This window comes from Mercenaria mercenaria, chromosome 4 (assembly GCF_021730395.1).
Source record: "Mercenaria mercenaria strain notata chromosome 4, MADL_Memer_1, whole genome shotgun sequence".
Lineage (NCBI taxonomy): Eukaryota > Metazoa > Mollusca > Bivalvia > Venerida > Veneridae > Mercenaria > Mercenaria mercenaria.
This window is the reverse complement of record NC_069364.1, coordinates 30,764,244-30,786,206: the sequence shown is the minus strand read 5'-3', so window position 1 is coordinate 30,786,206 and position 21,963 is coordinate 30,764,244. Positions and strand designations below refer to the sequence as shown.

Sequence of the window (21,963 nt, the reverse complement as noted above, 5' to 3'; positions counted from 1 at the left end):
ACATGCAGAGGACATGACTTTGATCACTGTGTTTAAGGTCAAGGTCACTTCAGTCAGAGGTCAGACAACATATTCATGTCCACACCATATCTTCTAAACCACAGGAAGGATTTTCATAAAGCTAGAATCAGTTGTAAACCTCATCAACACAACTTACAGTGTACAAGCCAGGTCACTCAGTCCAAGGTCAAGGCCAGACATTAAGGTCAAAAGTTGTGATTGCAATATTCTACTTTTCCAGTATCAAAGCAGCGTCTAAAAGTATTAACCCCCTTTAATGATAGCTCTAGTTTGGTGCTGTCTTTGCCCATGGCCAGGGTCATTAATACAGATAATAATAATGCTCCTTCCTGCTTCTGATCACAGAGAAACATGTGCTGGGTTTTTCATATGAAACTGCAGAAATTATACGTAATCTTGTGATTTCTCACCGTATTATGTCTTAATCACAGTAATGAGAAAGAAAAGTTTGTTTTCATGGAATTCACATGATTCGCTCATTAGTTGTTGAGATGCAATTTAAATTCCATACAAGAAAATGCCACCTGAACAATAATTACTGTTAATTTGAACATAAATCTCATTGAAAATATTTAATTAAAGTTCTATTAGTTTTCATTTGAGCCATGCCATGAGAAAACCAACATAGTGCATTTGCGACCAGCATGGATCCAGACCAGCCTGCACATCCACACAGTCTGGTCAGGATCCATGCTGTTCACTAATGGTTTCTCTAATTGCAATAGTCTTTGAAAGCGAACAGCATGGATCCTGATCCACGCAGGCTGGTCTGGATCCATGCTGGTCGCAAAGCCACTATGTTGGTTTTCTCATGGCGCGGCTCATTTAGTTGTATAAGGGAGAGCAATTGATTTGTTTTCTCCCATTTCTCTGGTGTGGTGGACCATTATTATTGTTTAATCGATTTGAGCCGTGTCATGGGAAAATCAACATAGTGGGTGTGCGACCAGCATGGATCCAGACCAGCCTGCGCATCCGCGCAGTCTGGTCAGGATCCATGCTGTTCGCTAACAGTTTCTCCAATTCCAATAGGCTTTAAAAGCGAACAGCATGGAGCCTGACCAGACTGCGCGGATGCGCAGGCTGGTCTGGATCCATGCTGGTCGCACACCCACTATGTTGGTTTTCCCATGGCACGGCTCATTTAAGTTTTCTCCCAGTATCCTACTGGGATTGGTTTTACTGGTACAAAGTGCAGAATAAATTCTCAGAGCAAAGCTTCCCTTTTGGGCCTTGCTTGGGTTAGGTGAGGAATCATCGCATAACTTGCTTGCAAAAAGTCAGTGGATCTACTGGGGGTTCATGTCGGAAGTAATGCCCAATGGGACACCTAGGATCCTCCTCCACCAATTAGGTCTTTTACATGATCGTAACTGTTCTGATGTATTTTAAAGTTCCATAAGGCTTTTAATTTTATGTTAAAACCAGGTTATGCTGCTGTCCAAATAGAGATTACACATAAGTGAATAGTTAGAAAAACGCCTCTTTCAATATTACACATGAAATTATAAAGTCAAGGTCATAAAGGGAGATAATCAGAACCATGCATTTTATAGTACTTTCTATGATGTTAATCATCAAGTCAAACTTTTGACAAATTAAAAAGAAAACAATGATCAAACATTGGATTTAACAAGAAAATAGTATATTTCATGTTCATAACACAAAATGTGGCAGCCACATTTTAATTAAAGTCATTATGACCCTTTGAAATCCAGCAAAGCAATTTAAAGAAGTCATAAATGAAAATACCATATATTGACATTTGGTATTTTGGATTGCTGGCATTTTCATGGGTTCTAAAGTCAGTTAATGTGTCAGCCTGTAGACTTTCTTCTAGTTATGTTTAGGTCAGTTTATATTTAGATAGTTCTCTCATGATAGGAGTATGTTAAACAAGATTTGTCAGATTGTCAAATACCGGGCTTTCCGCTAATGTCTTTTTCACCTCATCATCCCGAAAGTTGTAAGCATTTTCCGAACTTTATCAAGTTATATTACATAAGATATTCCCAGGGTGATAGAATAGGAGCCATTAAATCGTGTTTAAGAATAAATGAACTGGATTTTTTGTCACATATACAATATAAAGTCGGGCTGAATGTGATGCAGTAAAATATTTAAGAAGCAAAGTCAGTAAATGAGACGCACCATGAGAAAATCAACATAGTGCATTTGCGACCAGCATGGATCCAGACCAGTCAGGATCCATACTGTTCGCTAACAGTTTCTCTAGTTGCAATAAGGCTTGAAATCTAACAGTATGGATCCTGGCCAGACTGCACGGATGCACAGGCTGGGCTGGATCCATGCTGGTCGCAAATGCATTATGTTGGTTTTCTCATGGTGCAGCTCAAATGGTTTTGTCCATTAACTCAACATTTCTGTGTACGTGCTTGAAACTTGTTTCTGTGTTTGCTTCTCTCGCATTTTCTTTAGTTTGGAAATTGAGTTTGAAAGCTTAATTGAAATGAAATATTTTTTACTGGTCTTGCAGTTTTCAGAAGGATATGTAACAACTGCGCTTGCATTAAAAGTTTCAAATTTAAATCTTTCAGTTAGATTGGAAATTTCACATCTTTTTAGCTCACCTGAGCATGAAGTGCTCAAGGTGAGCTTTTGTGATCGCCCTGTGTCCGTCGTCCGTCGGCGTCAACAATTTGACTGTTTACACTCTAGAAGTCACAATTTTGGCCCAATCTTAATGAAACTTGGTCAGAATGTTACCCTCATTAAAATCTTGGACGAGTTCAATATTGGGTCATCTGAGATCAAATACTAGGTCACCAGGTCATATCAAAGGAAAAGCTTGTTAACACTCTGGAGGTCACAATTTTGGCCCAATCTTAATGAAACTTGGTCAGAATGTTACCCTCAATAAAATCTTTGACGAGTTTAATATTGGGTCATCTGGGGTCAAAAACTAGGTCACTAGGTCACCAGGTCAAACCAAAGGAAAAGCTTGTTAACACTCTAGAGGTCACAATTTTGGCCCAATCTTAATGAAACTTGGTCAGAATGTTACTCTCAATAAAATCTTGGATGAATTTGATATAGGGTCATCTGGGGTCAAAAACTAGGTCAAATCAAAGGAAAAGCTTGTTAACACTGTAGAGGCCACATTTATGATGATATCTTCATAAAACTTGGCCAGAATGTTAACTTTGATGATCTTTAGGTCCAGTTTGAATCTGGGTCATGTAGGCTCAAAAACTAGGTCACCAGGTCAAATCAAAGGAAAAGCTAGATGTCACATTTATGACCAGATCTTAATAAAACTTGGTCAGAATGTTAATCTTGATGATCTTTAGGTCAAGATCAAATCTGGGTCAGGTGGGGTCAAAAACTAGGTCACTTGGTCAGATCAAAGGAAAAGCTTGTTAACACTCTAGAGGCCACATTTATGACTTTATTTTCATGAAACTTAGTCAGAATGTTAATCTTGATGCTCTTTATGTCAAGTTCGAATCTGGGTCATGTGGGGTCAAAAACTAGGTCACCAGGTCAAGTCAAAGGAAAAGCTAGTTAATACCCTATGGGCCACATTTATGACCATATCTTAATGAAACTTTGTCAGAATGTTAATCTTGATGATCTTTAGGTCAATAGGTCAGGTGAGCGATACAGGGCCTTCATGGCCCTCTTGTATATATTCACTAAATGTAAGGCAGATCGCTTATAAGACAGGGTCTCAAATTTGAATAGAATTAGCAGTTTCTTGTATAAGATAGGTTCTGATTAGAAAAAGTTTTTCTCACCATTTTATGACCTTGACTGTGATATATGGATATAGTTTACAGTGGGAACTTGATTCTAAGGGGAGAAATCTGTTGTCTTATAGGTGAAGAGCTGCAGTATATCTTTTAGTAAAGGCAACTATTAGTAAAAAAGGGGCATGTATAGCATGTTTGACTTTTTAGTGCTGTGAGTACATAGTAATGTAACAAAACTGTATTTTTCTCTTTCCATCCAGATATGCAAGTGGAACAGTTCCCTGGGGCAATCCAAATGCTGCAGGGTTTGAACCCCAGAAACATGACGATGGCTATCTAGAAGTGATAGGTTTTACATACTCTTCTTTGGTATGTAGTTATTTTCAGTTTTATAATCGTTGTCTCATTTTGTGTTAAAATACTCTTAAATCATTCGATTTTGTTGTGGTTTTATCAAAACTATTATATTGATCAGACATCTGTGGATTTTAAATTAAAAAGATATCAAAAGTAAGGATAACATCAGTGTTTGGAATAAATGCAGCCTTGAAATCCATGAAATTCCTTGTCATATCCTACTTAAAGATTAACTTAGTAAAGTCTCTGCCATGGATGAATAAAAAGTAAGGGTAAATTTCTGGACTCTGAACAGTTGAAGGTGTTTGTCAAAAAAACAAGTTTTTGACAAAATATAATCATGGTATCCCCAGGTTTTCCAGATAGGGAAAATAAGTCTTAAAAAAATCAGGGAAATGCATACTTATGAGTAAATATATAGAGTTTAAACTCTGAATACAGTGGTTGGGATCAAAATGCTGAAAAGGGAATTTAACTTTGTTACTCTGTGTCCCTTGAACAAAAACTTTAGGTCTTATTAAGTCTAAACATTATTTTAGGGTAGGTAACATGAATGTTCTGTATTCTCCAATTACTGTATAGAAGGGGCTTGAAATAGGAAACAAGATATTACATTGCTGTGCTTAATGTTTCTTTTGCAATATGTGTAAGATACAAAATTTGAACTTACATTTTGCCATTAAATTTTTCTTTGAGTGTTTTCTGTAAGTAATTCAGGCGTCTTTAATTCAAATGTTGAATACTTCCGAAATAGCATTCAAAAATACATAATCACATGGATGTTACCAGTCATCATTGTGTGTTCTATAATGAGAATATTTTTATTAGGCAACTCTGCAGATAGGTGGCCACGGCGAGAGGTTAGTGCAATGTCGAGAAGTGAAATTGACGACGACCAAACCAATACCAATGCAGCTGGACGGCGAACCTTGTCGCCTAGCGCCATCTGTGATACGAATTAGTCTTCGTAACCAAGTGAATATGATTATGAAACCAAAGAGGCGGGGCTCTGTACCGATAACCAATGAGTAAGTCTCTATTCTGGTGAAATGTGGCTAGATAGTTGTCTTCAGTGAAAATGCTTCTTTTTGGATGAAAGTATAATTTCAGAATATAATGTATGAAAACATTTTTTTGAAATTTTGAGTTTTACAGCATATACAGTTTATAATAAAAGATTACAAGTCAGAGAATTTTGCAATATAATAACAGTTTTAGACTATATACATGCAGTTTATCGATTTTAAATTTTAGAATTTATCCTGATTTTAAAGAATAATTATATAATACCATATGCAGGATAGTAATTCTTACTAAAATTTCAAGATTTAGGTCTACTTGTAAAATATGAGCAGATTTACAATATTTTATTTTTATGCTTAGTTTCATGTTAAAGTTTCATGTATTGAAAATATGCTAAGGCACTCAATCATTTTCTATAAAAATTGAAAAAAAAATCAAATTTATTCGAAACTACAATGTTTGTCAAATGTTTGCTGATACCAGCTTCATATTGGTAGATTAAATATACAGAGTTGAAACAATCCCTTGTCATTAATACTTAATTAAATTTATGAGTCCCCATTGGTTTAATTCTGCAGCTTCCTGACAAACCACTTAGAAGTGTATGAATTATTTATAAGGCGACAGATGACCTACTGTTTGGTGCACTGTATCTATAATATTGTTTATCTTCATTTTGCAAGACCCAGATATATAAGTTAAACATGGTTCTATAGATCTCCAGTGGTGATGGTAGGAACGTTTTTGTCCCCCATCTCCACCCCCAACTTAGAAAATTTTTGGGGGAACACCTAGATTAACCCTTAATCATATGTCTGTCCACCCGCTACCCAAATTTGTCATGTATATCTCAGAAAGTATTTGACCTAGAATCGTCAAACGTTATAGGATAGTTACTCAACATGCAGAGATGTATACCCAGTGTTAAGTTTGGGAATTCATTCAGTAAGATCCTTAATTTGGCAGAAGTATGGGATTGTGTATAAAAGGCCTAACGTATGTGTGAAATGTGTCTCTCAAAGTATTTGACTTAGAATTATGAAACCTTATAGGATTATTATTCAGCATGTTGTGCATTTAGGGTTTTGTTTGGAATTTCCCTCAGTTTTAGCAGAGTTGTTGCCCTTGACTTAGTCAAACTATGCCTAAAGTTTGTGTTGCAGGTATCACAAAAAGTACTTGACCTGGAGTCATGAAACTTGATGCTAATATTATTCAGCATGTGAAGTTTTGCTTCTGAGATTTTGTTTGGGATTTCATTCCACAAGACCAAAGTTATGACCCTTGACTTAGTCAAAAATGTAAATTAAGGGGCGAAAATTTTGTGGTGCTTTATCAACAAGGAACATAATCATATGTTGATCACTTTCAGTATACACACATCTAGTTGACTTTTGAAGGTATTTTGAATTATTTCAGTATTATGGACAGAAATGTATTTTTCATAGGAATATGTCTGTATAAAATTTTGACCAATGAATTTGTTGTTTCTTCTCTCTCTTTTTTCCAGAATTAAAAAAAAATGCAGATGTTAAGCTAAATCTTTCTGAAAGTTGCATATAGATCCAACAATTAATTTAGTCAAAATAGAAATTTTATTACCACAAATTACCAAAATTTTAGATTAAAAAACATCTGCCTTTTGATGGTCAGTTCAAAAATTGAAGAAAAAAAAACAAATTAAGGGCATTTCCTACAGTTGTTTCTTAGAAACCTTTAGCACAGAAAATTGTAAAAAAAAAGAGTAAGGACATTTCCAACAATTATTGCTCAGCAATCCTTAGTGCAGATGCTGTCCAGTTACTTTCTGATTCTCCTTCGGGATTAAATTATATCAAGATGAATAGTTGCGAGTGGCATTCTCGTGTTAATTGAAACGAACTAGGTGTGAAAATGCTTTTAGTTGGTTAAAAGCAAAAAGATTGGTTTCCAACTAAAAGGAAATGCAAGTACAATGAAAACAGGGATATTTGTTTACAATTTAGGAGACAGAAAATAAGGAAGTTGTTCCTGCTTATTTTTGTGCAAGATTTATGCTTGTTTTGATGGTAGTTTCTTTTTTACGGTTGTCTGTGTAGAAGATCAATATACTCACAGGTTTCCAAATAGTTTACGGACCGAGATTGCTATTTTTTTGCCAATAACGTTCAAACAAAACATTATAGAAACATGAAATTTTCGCAGAAAAAAGCTAGGTTCTTCATTTACACCATGCAGTCTTCATATTACACCTGCGTTTTATAACATGAATGTAGATGAGGCCTCAAAAGGGGCAATTAATTCCATTAATATCTCAGTTAGTCCAAGTTGTTTTCGGGACATTTCATTTGAACAGTTGTAACCTTTCTGTAAAAGCAAATATTTATGATTTTGTTATATATATTCAAAATTATAACATAGTTCTAAAGCATGATAATGATTTGAAAAGTATATTTCAAGAATTTATCAAATACTAGATTTATAAAACGCTCATTACAGTTAAGTCAAATGACGTTTGCACGTCAGGCTAAAAAAGAAATTAATAACTTGCAATATAAGAAAAAAAGAAATGAAACTAGGTGTTGAACACAGACCACAAGGTTGGTAGTCTGACGCCTTAACCACTCGGCCATGGACACTACTACTAAAAATCAGCTGTGCTAAAAATATATAAGCACTAAATGCAGAGACGGTATCTTAGGTAAATCCCTGTTTAGTTTTGGCTCTTATTTTTAATCGATAATTTAAAGTTGAGTATTGAATAGGTCGATTTTTGTTTGACTTTCACTGTTACTTTAATACTGTGAGGATATTTTTATTATATTGTCTGCAAAAGGGAGCATCAATTGACTGATATTTAGCTTCAAGGGGCCTCAATTTCTGCAACAATAACAACTAAGCAAGTGAAAACAACCGGGATATTCAGATAACCTAGAGACTCTGTAATGCCAGTTTTCTCTGCTATTGAAAGACAACAAACATCTAGATGATTTGATATTGTTACCCAGATTCTTTACCATGGTGTAGTCTATATAGCATGAAATGTAAAAGGTCTGGAAAAGTACTTGGGGTCCGGAAACTACTGGGAAACCAGTAGGCCTTCAGAGATAAGGAAAAGAGAAAAAAATGTAACAGAAATAGTCATTCTGTCTTGAGTATTTATTAAGTGAAAGTTGAAGAAAGTTAAGTCAGTTTGTCACAATCTGACTTGACTTTCTTAAATTTTCCCTTCAGCAATGATACTTGTACAAATGATTATATAGATTCCAAAATTCAAAATTTGCATCAGCTTAGTGCAGTCTGATCATGATCTGCACTGTTCACTATTCAGTCAGTATCTTTTTGGTATGCATCCCTTTTAACAGTTAATGGTACTGTCCGAATTGAAAGAAGGACAAGTTCATTATAGAAATATAGCAGGGTAAGGATTAAAATGTTCTTATTACCTCACTTGACAGTTTTTCCGAAATATTTACAGTCGTATATTGACAGAGAAGTCAAAGAAAACCATGTTACAGAAAAGGTGACTCAAACAGTACCAGAAAATACCTTTCGAGTAATCTGATTTGTGATTATGACTTGCAGATACCCAAATAACATATTGTATAATAAAATAAAGTCTAACTGAGTTTTCGCCAGTGGGAAAATAACCAACATGGTTTTATCAAATAAAAAGGTTTTAACTTCTCTTTATGGAAGTAAACAAGAGACGCTTTTATCTTGTTGATTAAATTTAGAAAAGCGGTAACATCATTATACGAGGCAAAAAGTCTGTTATTAGTGAGGGAATGGAATAGGACTTAAATTTAATACACACGTTTGCCGGGCCCTGTTCCAGATATTTCATCCGACATGCCATAGATAATTAGATAAGAGTGGTAATATATTTTCACTTTCATGAAAATGTAGCTGCCAACATGGGGCTGGAAAAAACATGTAAATGGGGGACTGTATTCCTGTTAATGTTACACATAGTTTTGCCGATTATAGTTATTGTACATTACTATGGTACCGACTAAATTATCACGAATTACCATGGCAAAAAATTGATTGTAAATTGATACCCAACCCTAGATTGCTTTCTATTCCTGAGGCACATTTAATATACTTGCTTTGTTGACTGCTTGAAGATCGAAACTACCAGTACCCTTAAAGGAGAATCTACTCTTCTGATTAAGATTATATTTATTTGTGACTTTGAAAAATAATAACTTGACTCTCTGGAGATTTATAATGGCTATATACAAAGTAAATTAATTAAGAAAAGAAAAAGCATATCTGTGTGCTACTGTAAAAGCAGAAATGTTTGCGAGGGTTTAATTTTCGCTATATTCGCGAGGCCCTACATCTCGCAAAAATTAATCCTTGCATAAATATTCACCATTTGTGTAATTCAAATTCATGTAGGATACCATTTTTACAGTTTCGCGAATATTAAACCTCGCCAAGGTACTCAAAATTTCAAATTCACGAAATTTTGACCCAGCGAAAATATGTGCTTTTACAGTATTATCATAGAATTGTAGAAACATGTTAAAACCTGTATGCAAATATCTTTCTAGTTGTGGATAAAAATATTCGGAGAAATTTCTTTACTGGGACTCCTTGAAAAAGAGAATGCTGTACAAAATTGTCTTGGTTTTTAAATTAGGTCCTTAATTAAATGAATTATTTCCTAAATCACAAAAGTAGTGAATGCTTTAAACAAAAATTTGCTAACAGTTGAACATCTTAAAAATATATTAGGTTTTGAAAAAGTAAAATTTAAGGGACCAACTCTAAAAATAGGTACTACCGTTAATTTTAATTACTTGATTTTCTACTATTGCAATAATAATATTTTTGGGAGCATGTATTATTTGGGCGCCTGCCTGGTTCGGGACGGTTTGTTCATCCAGCCTTCAGTCCTGATTGCTTTTTCAGTCCACCATCAGTTACCAAGCGGCTCGTATACAAGTGAGCCGCATCGCAAATGCGGGACAACGAGGTTGTTGAATTACTGATAAAGATGACTTCGGGCGCTTGTAAGTTCTATCTGTGCCTGACATGCCACACCTAGCAATTATGGGATTATGGGCCACCTATCACTCTGATCCATTTTACTAATCATGCTTCTTAGCTTTTAAGGAATAATTTAACTCATTACCATAAACTTACACAGTGCATATTACATGCTTGCCATGTTTCAGGATTCTCATAAAATTATATTAGGGAAATTTTTTAAGAATTGGGATTTTACTGCATTTAAAGTCATTGGGTTTGAACAATAGGACTTTAAAGACGTATAATATTTATTAGCTTATGAAAAACTCTGATCATAAATTCCTGAAGAGGACGTAGAATCTTAATATTAAAGAGATGAGATTTCAAAATGTCATTCCCAATATAGAAATTTTACATATCACCTTATGTTCCAATTTGTGCCCTCCCATAAAACATCATGATAAGCTGTAATTCATTAGAAATTAGATTTATAGTTCATCTGAACTTAAAAAAATGTTTAATAAAAAAAAGAAAGAAAAAAACATTTTTCAGGCTGTAATAAATGCACCCCTTTTTCAAAATGTAAGGGAGGTGTTAGTAATTAAGGGAATGTATGGTACATAGGCCTCCTCCATACCTCAAAGACACTAAGCAGTTACTGTAGTGCTATAAATCTTGTACTAGCAAACAGTACTTCATAAAAACTCTTGAAACTCAATCTCTATGTATAGTTAATTACACTTTGGACACAAGGTTTCCACTTACCCTGGTATGGCAAAGACAGTTACATATTTTACCTCATTAAGGAATATTTCACCATCTGTTCTGTAGGTCAAATGTATTTATATATTTGCACTATAATGTTCACCAAATTATCTACTGTGGGAACATAGAATTACATGACTATTGACCTAGTAACAAAGTTTATTCACTTAAACGTATATGGATTAAAGATATGAGCCGCCATGGAAAACCAACATAGTGGGTTGCGACCAGCATTGTGATTCAGACCAGCCTGCGCATTTCGCGCAGTCTGGTCAGGGTCCATGCTTTCGCTTTCATTGGCCTATTGCAATTAAGAAACCGTAGCGAACAGCATGGATCTGACCAGATGACGTGACTGTCAGCTGGTCTGGATCCATGCTGGTGCAATAGCCCATTATGTTGGTTTGTCATGCGCGGCGCAATATCTAACCTATTAAGAAGTTTACATTGACTAGTGCTATACCTTCACATTTATTGTAATTATCCCGCTGTGCAACAGTTTATGACAATATAGAGTATTCGAAGCTGATAAATTTCACCATTATTCTGTGTGGTAATAGATTTAATTAGATATACTACCCTTCATATGAATTTACGCCCTTGCATCTGTTTTGACAAATAATTGAATGATTCACACTTTATGGGAAAGATCTAGTTGACCCTTCTTGTACTAAGCACCATTTCCCTGTAATGGGCAAGATTCAGTTATGTTACGCCAAAGAAGTGTCGCATACTATTTGGATAGGCAGACATGTTAGATATGACAAGATAATAGTTTACCGAACCTTAACCAATATACTGGACTATCTTGGTTGGGCAAATATTTTTGAAAATCTGTTCCATCTATGTAAAGAATCTTTTTGCAACCCGTTGATCATTTGTGCAGACATCATTTATGCTGGCTTGAGGTTGTTCAATCATAACACAGTGTTGTTTTCTAGCATTTTTTACTAATGACCTTCTGTACGACATATATATCATTAATTACTTATCGTCAAGTCATATTTTTATAATTCTTTCTGATGACTTTTATTTATGTTCTTGAATGTTTTCACTAACGTTTTCTTATTACTTATTAATCATTATTATTTATTGTCTGAGCATCGTTTTCACAATTCTGAACTTAAAAAGTTTTTGTAATTATATTTTTTCTGCTCTATCCCTAATTCTTAATTACTATTTTTTGTCTAAATCAGTCTTTACAACAGTACAATGAAAATGTTTTGTGTCCAGAGTAAAACCTTTTATCACAATCAAGCAAAAATGAATAAGAAGAATTAAAGTTTGATTTCCAAAAATGCAAGCTATGTTATATTCATTATGTAAATTATTTTGAAAACATTTGATACTTTTTATTATGAAAAATGAACTATAGGTCAGATTATTTTGCCTAGTATTATTTAGTGATTTCATGTTAGCAGCCTTGTCTCTGATGTCAAGGATTCGTGAAACATGAATGTTTATCTTATAGGACTTCATGTAGATTAATATTCAAAATTTGGTTTCACATATGGCAGTATTTGGAAATATCAGCAGAAAGCAAAATCCAGGGTTCATACTATTGTTGAAAAGTACTGAAATTTGATGCTCAAACTTAAAAAGTCCTAAAAAAATCTAAATGTCCTGGAAAGTACTTGATTCTTGAATAATAAGTGCTTGAAAAGTCTTTGAATTCATTGAAGTTTCATAACATTTATTACACACTTGAATGATGATGAAAAAGAAAGAGAAAATATTTGTTGTGAATCTGGTGACAGTGAAATGTGTTAATTTTACTACAGTCAAAACATAAATTGTTTGAAAAACAATTCAACAGTGGAAACATGCCGGTGAGTAAAAGTCATAAAAAGTGAAAGACATGTTCCAGACTTTTTGCCAACCATGAAAATTCAAATTTAGAATCTTTTATTGATCCTTGAAAACTGTGAAAAAGTAATCCTGATATTTAAGGGGAAAATCCCTTAAAAAGTCACGACATTTTTCCATGGATGGTCTGTATGAACCCTGAAATCGTTCAGGTATTACCAAATCTATAGCACACTGCAGACCATTTTAACTTTGCTGTATGTGTTAAGTAAATAAATTTGAATGAATGATAGCATGACGATAGTCCATATTCATTCAGAAAGCTGTGCTATAAAAGTTACTACAAATTAAGTACTTGGTGCTTTTAAGTCAGTCGTTTACTTCTATTTCATAGTAGAATGTTGCTGAGCATTCCCACAATTTTATGAAGAGCATTGTAATAAAAATCAGTTTTATAGACATAGCAGTCTGATGATTGTTGGGGGAAAAAAGTGATGAAAAACAAAATTTTATGACTGCCAACTTCGATTATGCCTGCTTTATGCTCTGGAAGTGACAGAAGAGCAGTTAAAGTTGTGGTTTGTCTAGGATTTGATGATGTATATATATTGATTGAAGTCAGAATTTGATTTCATGCTTTTCATCATTCCTACTGCAATATGTTGATAGATGATTATATCCTCAGAAACTTACCATTTTTGGTGTCTAGACATTTTTATGTCAAAAAACCATCAATACTTATTTTTGCCATTTTTTTTACCAGAAGAAAAAATTACCTCAAAATTAAAGGGTTTGTTTTGTCATGATGTGGTTCATTTATCACTAATACACATTGCTTACTTATTGCACAATTCACTTGCAGTTGTTTGGTGAGGTTTGTACATAATGTGTGCATCTCAGTACTGCTGTATGTTGATTAAATTGACCTTGTTTTCTAAACTAGCTTATATTGCCATCTGATTGCCATTTAGTTATAGTAGACTGGAATACTTAGGTTACGACATCATACATTGCTGTTTATTAATGTTTCTTTGGCAGTCATTGTTGTTTAGTTATGTTCCAGTGGCATACATTGCCATTTGGTTATGTTACAATGGCATATATTGAAATTTGGTTATGTTACAATGGCACGCATTGCCATTTGGTTATGTTTCAGTGGCATACATTGCCATCTGGTTATGTTACAATGGCATATATTGAAATTTGGTTATGTTACAATGGCATACATTGCCATTTGGTTATGTTCCAGTGGCATACATTGCCATTTGGTTATGTTACAATGGCATATATTGAAATTTGGTTATGTTACAATGGCATACATTGCCATTTGGTTATGTTACAATGTCATATATTGAAATTTGGTTATGTTACAGTGGCATACATTGTCATTCGGTTATGTTGCAATGGTATGTATTGCCGTTTGGTTATGTTACTATGACATACATTTTCATTTGGTTATGTTACGATAGTATGCATTGCCTTTTGGTTATGTTACAATGGCATACATTGTCATTTGGTTATGTTGCCCTGTGTGGCTGCGTTTCTATATGTAAAGCGCATTTGAACGTGTTCATCATGAAAAGGGCGCTGTATAAATCTGGTATGATTATAGCATATATTGAAATTTGGTTATGTTCCAATGGCATACATTGCCATTTGGTTATGTTTCAGTGGCATACATTGCCATTTGGTTATGTTACAAAGGCATATATTGCAATTTGGTTATGTTACAGTGGCATACATTGTCATTCGGTTATGTTGCAATGGTATGTATTGCCTTTTGGTTATGTTACTATGACACATTTTCATTTGGTTATGTTACAATGGTATTATTGCCTTTTGGTTATGTTACAATGGCACACATTGCCATTTGGTTATGTCGCCCTGTGTGGCTGCGTTTCTATATGTAAAGCGCCTTTGAAGGTGTTTATCATGAAAAGGGCACTATATAAATCTGGTATGATAATAGCATATATTGCCATTTGATGATGTTCCAAGGAAAGAGAATAAACTTTTTACAAGTATTTTTAAAAAAGCGAAACAGAACATCAAGACGAAATTTAATATGCTAGGCTCGTAAAGGAGTACTGAGGTGCACTGAAATATAAAATTTAATTTAAAAGAGTAAATTTCACTTTTGATCATTTGATTCCAATGTACTTTGTTATTTGATTGATACAATTTTTTTATGAATTTCTCATCACATATGAATAGGTAAATTTTACCAATCAATTTACTATGTGTTCATTTTTTTAACATAATCGTTATGAAAAATGAAGATTATATATTTTCAGTATAACAATTTTAGCATTGATTTTGATGGTGATAAATTTTATTAATATTTATTCAGAAGTATAGACTGTCGTATCAAAACTTGATTTGACGGGAACAATATTTATTATATAAGTTGTATATTGGCAGCTGTACCGGTGGGAATCATTGTGGTGGACAACAACGCTAATCTGGAGGAGGTTCGAACTCATATCAACAGACTTCATGAGGTATTAAATCCATCTGGTTTAGAATGTAGAACAAAATCCCCCTCCTCCCCCCCCCCCCCACAACAAAATCCCCTCCCCCCCACAACCACAAAATCCCCCTCATTCAGTTTGGCCACAGCCGACAAAATCCCCCCTCCCATTTTGATATTGTTGGATAAAAATGCTAGAATTAAAAAAAAAAAAAAGAACATAAATTTTAAGAAATTACATTTTTAAGGTATTCCTTATCGATTTTAAACCAAGTAAAGTGAAAAATTTGGAGGTAATTGAAATATGAAAGGTGGGATTTGTCAGTTTTGGTAAAATTGAGCAAGTGGTGTTTTTTCTAGGTGTATTTTTCTTTATTCCACATGGATACTTTAATAGTTTCAATAGAATGTGGCAGCAGTATGGAAAAGTTGCAACCATTTCATGTTGACAAAATACTTTTAATGCATAACATTTACTAAAACGTGCATTATTGTACAAATTAAAGACATCTCCAGTAATGCTGAAACAACTTTTGCCTGGGGTTCAAACTTGAGCCCTAAATTTGTATTCTTTACCAAGTACTTGTTGATGATAATGATGGATTTATTAATGCATAAAGTTAAATTGTGTTAGTTTAGGTAAACTTGAAATTTCAAATACAGTTGAACCAGCCTTAGTGTCTACCTGTATTCAGCAGCCACTTGCCTTAAGCAGATGTTTACCTAAATTCCTAAATGGACTTACGGTTTGTAGTAATTTTAGTTTGTGTTAAGCTGCCACTTGTTTAAAGCAACCATAATTTGTCCCTTTGTGTGGCTGCTTTATACAGCTATACAGACTTGATTGGATATGGCACACAGTTTATGAAAGGCTGTAATTTGGTTAATTAACTTTAGTATTTATTTAATTATAAAGCTGTTTAATAATTTGAGCCGTGCCATGAGAAAACCAGCATAGTGGGTTTGCGACCAGCATGGATCCAGACCAGCCTGCGCATCCGCGCAGTCTGGTCAGGCTCCATGCTGTTCGCTTTTAAAGCCTATTGAAATTGGAGAAACTGTTAGCGAACAGCATGGATCCTGACCAGACTGCGCGGATGCGCAGGCTGGTCTGGATCCATGCTGGTCGCAAACCCACTATGTTGGTTTTCTCATGGCGTGGCTCATTTAAAATCTACCGGTCACATATAGGGTTTCAGCTGCAGATAAATGATTTACTCGCATAGTCACTGATTCAAACATGATACGTCTGCCTGCATAGACTGGTACACTGAATTATTTATAAAGTTTCGAGACAATTTGATTATGTTCCATTGTGATATACTTTAGATACAATTAACACAGTGATTATTTCATTCTGCAGGGACTTCATATAATGTAATTTATCTCTTCTCTAATGTACTGATTATAAGTATTATTCAATTAAGCTTTTTTTTTTGTCGTCTTGGTTTCGGAAATTGAAATAATAAGTTAATTAGTAAGTAAAGGAAAGGCAATTATTCTAAAGCTGTTTTATTGACTGTGCTTCACAGATTAAGCTTTGTTCTCTACTTATAAATTGGAAAGGATGCCATCCTTAGTTGACTTGCTCAGACAAAGTGATTGTTACCAGCATTCCCAGGAATAATGAAGACATGCAATTGGTCATTTTCAACCATTCCTTATTTATTTAGGATGCATTCCATAGAAATTTCAATCAGCGTTTGTTAACCATCCGCAGTGACTGTAACCAATACTCGCACATTACAAGTTTTCAATACTCATACATTACAAGTTTTCAATATTCACGAATCACACAGCATAACAAAGTTCCAATGCTCACACATAACAAGGTTCCAATACTCACTCATAACAAAGTTCCAATACTCGCACATAACAAGGTTCCAATACTCACACATAACAAAGTTTCAATGCTCACACAGTAATATGTTCCCACACATAACAAGGTTCCAATACTCACTCATAACAAAGTTCCAATTACATACATAACAAGATTCCAATAATCACACAGCAAAATGTTCCCACACATAACAAGGTTCCAATACTCACTCATAACAAAGTTCACATACTCACAAATAACAAGGTTCCAATGCTCACACAGTAAAAGATTCCAGTACACACACATTACAAGGGTTCAATACTCACACAAAACAAGGTTCCAGTGCCCACACTGTAAAAGGTTCCAATACTCGCACATAACAAGGTTCCAATGCTCACACAGTAAAAAGTTCCAGTACACACACATTACAAGGGTTCAATGCTCACACATAACAAAGTTCCAATACTCGCACATAACAAGGTTCCAATACTCACACATAACAAGGTCCCAGTACTTGCACATAACAAGGTCCCAGTGCTCACACAGTATAATGTTCCAGTACACACACATTACAAGGGTTCAGTACTCACACATGACAAGGTTCCAATACTCACACATAACAAAGTTCCAATACTCGCACATAACAAGGTTCCAATACTCACACATAACATGGTTCCAAGACTCGCACATAACAAGGTTCCAGTGCTCACACAGTATAATGTTCCAGTACACACACGTTACAAGGGTTCAGTACTCACACATGACAAGGTTCCAATACTCATTACAAGTTTCCATTGCTCACACATGACAAGGTTCCAATGCTCACACAGTATAATGTTCCAGTACACACACATTACAAGGGTTCAGTACTCGCACATAACAAGGTTCCAATGCTCACACAGTATAATGTAGCAGTACACACGCATTACAGGGGTTCAGTACTCGCACATAACAAGGTTCCAATGCTCACACATAACAAGTTTCCAATGCTCACACAGTAAAAGGTTCCAATACTCACACATTACAAGTTTTCAATACTCACACATAACAAAGTTCCAATACTCACACATGACAAGGTTCCAATGCTCACACATAACAAGGTTCCAATACTCACACATAACAAGGTTCCAATACTCACACATGACAAGGTTCCAATGCTCACACAGTAAAAGGTTCCAATACTCACACGTAACAAAGTTCCAAGTTCCAATACTCACACATGACAAGGTTCCAATGCTCACACATAACAAGGTTCCAATACTCACACATAACAAGGTTCCAATACTCACACATAACAAAGTTCCAATGCTCACACAGTAAAAGGTTCCAATACTCACACATAACAAAGTTACAATACTCACAATAACAAAGTTCCAATACTCACACATAACAAGGTTCCAATGCTCACACAGTAAAAGGTTCCAATACTCACATGTAACAAAGTTCCAACACCACACATAACAAAGTTCCAATACTCACACATGACAAGGTTCCAATGCTCTCACATGACAAGGTTCCAATACTCACACATAACAAGGTTTCAATACTCACACATAACAAAGTTCCAATGCTGGCACATGACAAAGTTCCAATACTCACACATAACAAGGTTCCAATACTCACACGTAACAAGTTTCCAATACTCACACATGACAAGGTTCCAATACTCACACATAACAAGGTTCCAATACTCACACGTAACAAGTTTCCAATACTCGCACATGACAAGGTTCCAATACTCACACATAACAAAGTTCCAATACTCACACGTAACAAGTTTCCAATACTCGCGCATGACAAGGTTCCAATACTCACATATGACAAGGTTCCAATACTCACACATTATAAGGTTCCAATACTCACACATTATAAGGTTCCAGTACACACATTACAAGGGTTCAGTACTCACACATAACAAGATTCCAATGCTCACACAGTAAAAGGTTCCAGTACACACACATTACAAGGGTTCAGTACTCACACATAACAAGGTTCCAATGCTCACACAGTAAAAGGTTCCAGTACACACACATTACAAGGGTTCAATACTTACACATAAGGTTCCAATACTCACACATGACAAGGTTCCAATACTCACACATAACAAGGATCCAATGCTCACACAGTAAAAGGTTCCAATACTCACACATTACAAGGTTCCAATACACACAAGAGTACAAGGTTCCAGTGCTTGCACATTACAAGGTTCAGATGCTTACACGGTAAAAGGTTCCAGTGCTTGCACATTACAAGGATCTGTAAATGCCATTTAGAACTTCCTCAACGGGTGGTGTTTAAACCCATGACCTGTTTGCATGGAGCCAAAATTACTGTTCTCTTGTCCATTGTATCCATTACTTTAGTCTTGTCACTGCTTTGCCAAAAAAAGGTTAAACTGCTTAGACTATGTCCTGATATATTTATTTCAAATGTTATTACATTCAAACCTGTGTTAAGTAGCCAGCCATGGGAACAACACAGTCTGGCCCTGCTAACTTTCTATAATAAACTGTCCATGTTCCAATTTTGACAGTACCATTACTGTTTAAAAGATACTGATTGAATGGCAAACAGTGCAGATCTTAATCAGACTGCACCGATGTGCAGGCTGATCATGATCTGCACTGGTGGTAATGATAAGGGTTAAGGCAGGGGACAGCTTTAGACAAGTTAGAAAAATAAGATTCAGTTTTGGCGTTACTTGACTGGTTGCTTAAGGCAAATGACTGCTTAATGCAGGTTGCTGCTAACACAGGTTCAGCTGTATTTCAGAGCTAGCAATTATTTCAGTTGACTAATTCTACTTTCTCTTTTGCTCATTGTATATATTATTATTTCACATATTGATCTCTTACTTCAAAAAGCATTATTTAAATGTTATTATTTTAAACTTTTAGGTCACTTTGAAAAGTTTATATGTTTTAAGTTTAAATGTTATTATTTCAGGATCATATAGCCACGTTAGAGGCCACAGATTCAACCCTTTCCTCACTCTCATCTAAATGGTGCTTCCTTGACTGTAAGTATTCATTTTAACCTGTCACAGGTTCTGAACCCAAGCTCCTGTGGACAGCTGCTGGAAAAAATCAAGGAACATAAATCATTGCCAGAGAGATTTGAGCCGCGCCCTGAGAAAACCATCATAGTGGCTTTGCGACCAGCATGGATCCAGACCAGCCTGCACATCCACGCAGTCTGGTCAGGATCCATGCTGTTCGCTTTCAAAGCCTACTGCAATTAGAACAACCATTAGTGAACAGCATGGATCCTGACCAGGCTGAGCGAATGCACAGGTTGGTCTGGATCCATGCTGGTCGCTAAGGCACTATGTTGGTTTTATCATGGTACGGCTCATTTATTGTTTATGGGAAGATAGACAGCTTCTGTTTCAAAGGGATAGTTTCAGATTATTAAGCTTTGAGTTTTGTAATATTGTATGTAGAACACTTTAATTTTCAAGAGGATGAAAATTATGCTGATGGAGTTATTTTTGGATCCTGACTGAATGTTGTGCTTATTATACCCTAAGATGCAAAGCTATATTGTAGTCACCCTTGTCTAGGGGCCTCTGTAGTTAAGGTTGCTGACTTGATGTTCAGCGATGTGGGTGAGAAATTTTGTTTAGTGTGTAAAATTCTTCATGTGAGCAAGCCATCCAGCTGGCTTACAGAAGGTTGTTAGTTATACACAGGTGCCTGCCCTTGCCTGAAACAATGCTCCGAGAGTCAGCTCAGGTCTTCCTCAGCCGTCAAATGTTGCCATATGTACTAAACTTTAAATTTAGATTTTTACCGGATGCGCAGGCTGGTCTGGATCCATGCTGGTCGCAAACCCACTATGTTAGTTTTCTCATGGCACGGCTCATATAATAGTTGTAAGGTTGTTAGTGGCAGGTACGACCTTTGTCTTCAGTAGATATCTCTAAAGCTTACCAAAAACTGAGTCATAAGTAACAGATTTGGCCTTACATTATTAATAAAATGTGATTTTTTGCCCAATAAACAGGGTCACACAATTATGATTTTATGTTTAGTTATGGCACTTTAATGCAGTTTCCGAAAACTGTATAGGTCATAAAAGGTCTTAAGTTACAGCTACGACCTTATATTTCTGGGACTTCAATATTTTTGCAGACAGTAACATTTATAACGTTTCTTAGATTACCCTTTAGCCTGCTGGCGGCGAGTTATTCTGCATTTGCGACCAGTGCAGACCAAGCTGATCATGGTCTGCACTGTTTGCTTTTCAGTCAATAAATTTTCAGTGAACACCCCTTTGAATAATAAGTGGTACTGCCCAGATTGAATGATGGACCAGTCCATTTTAGAAATATAGCAGGGTAAAGTTTGTCATAAATACTAAGTCTGTGCGATCTTTATTTTATAGCAACAACGGCAGAGAGGTTTTTCCGAATAGATCGTTCTCAGGAAAACTTACACTACATTACTGACATATCATCAGAGGACCTTTACATTCTTGACCCTGAAATGGCCTCTAAAGGTCGTAACAACAACAACCTGGAGACCATAGTGGACAAGAATACATCGGTTGTGAAGGAAAACAATTTCACATCTTCCAAAGATAGTGAACTTGTTTTTACGTTCTCAATGCCAGTGACGCCTCCGAAATCTCCAAGGTAAGAATGAAGCATGTAAAATTTTATTATTAAATATCACTTAACAATATGTGATGATTTATGCGGGGGAAAATAAAGATGATTTATCATAGAAATGGTTGATAATTAAGGTTACAACATGACCGACTTGCGTTGTTTATCCCAAATATTTAGTGAAAGCTGGGTGTTATCCATAAAAGTGAGGTAAAGAAGCAAGTTTTATACAAGAAAAGTTGGTTTGATCATGCACCATGGTACAGTCAAACCTCGTTAACTCAAACTCGTTGGGGCCAACAAATTTTGTTCATGGTATCGGTAGTTCGAGTCATCAAACAGTGTAGATTATAGGGGCTTTGCCGGGACCTGACGATGAGTTCGAGTGAAGGGTGGTGTTTTGAATCATCTGAGTTCG

The 21,963-nt window shown here is 35.4% G+C and overlaps 1 protein-coding gene across 1 annotated transcript in view; it reads left to right on the top strand.

The window, feature by feature from the left end:
* Positions 1-21,963, top strand: part of LOC123551381 (diacylglycerol kinase zeta-like) — a 183,638-nt gene that overhangs the window by 122,760 nt on the left and 38,915 nt on the right. Inside the window, exons 16-23 of the mRNA XM_053542118.1 lie at positions 3,995-4,103; positions 4,920-5,119; positions 10,017-10,041; positions 14,021-14,053; positions 14,381-14,413; positions 15,026-15,148; positions 19,883-19,955; positions 21,323-21,572. Of these exons, the coding sequence (XP_053398093.1) occupies positions 3,995-4,103; positions 4,920-5,119; positions 10,017-10,041; positions 14,021-14,053; positions 14,381-14,413; positions 15,026-15,148; positions 19,883-19,955; positions 21,323-21,572 (846 nt within the window). The remainder of the gene's footprint in view (positions 1-3,994; positions 4,104-4,919; positions 5,120-10,016; positions 10,042-14,020; positions 14,054-14,380; positions 14,414-15,025; positions 15,149-19,882; positions 19,956-21,322; positions 21,573-21,963) is intronic.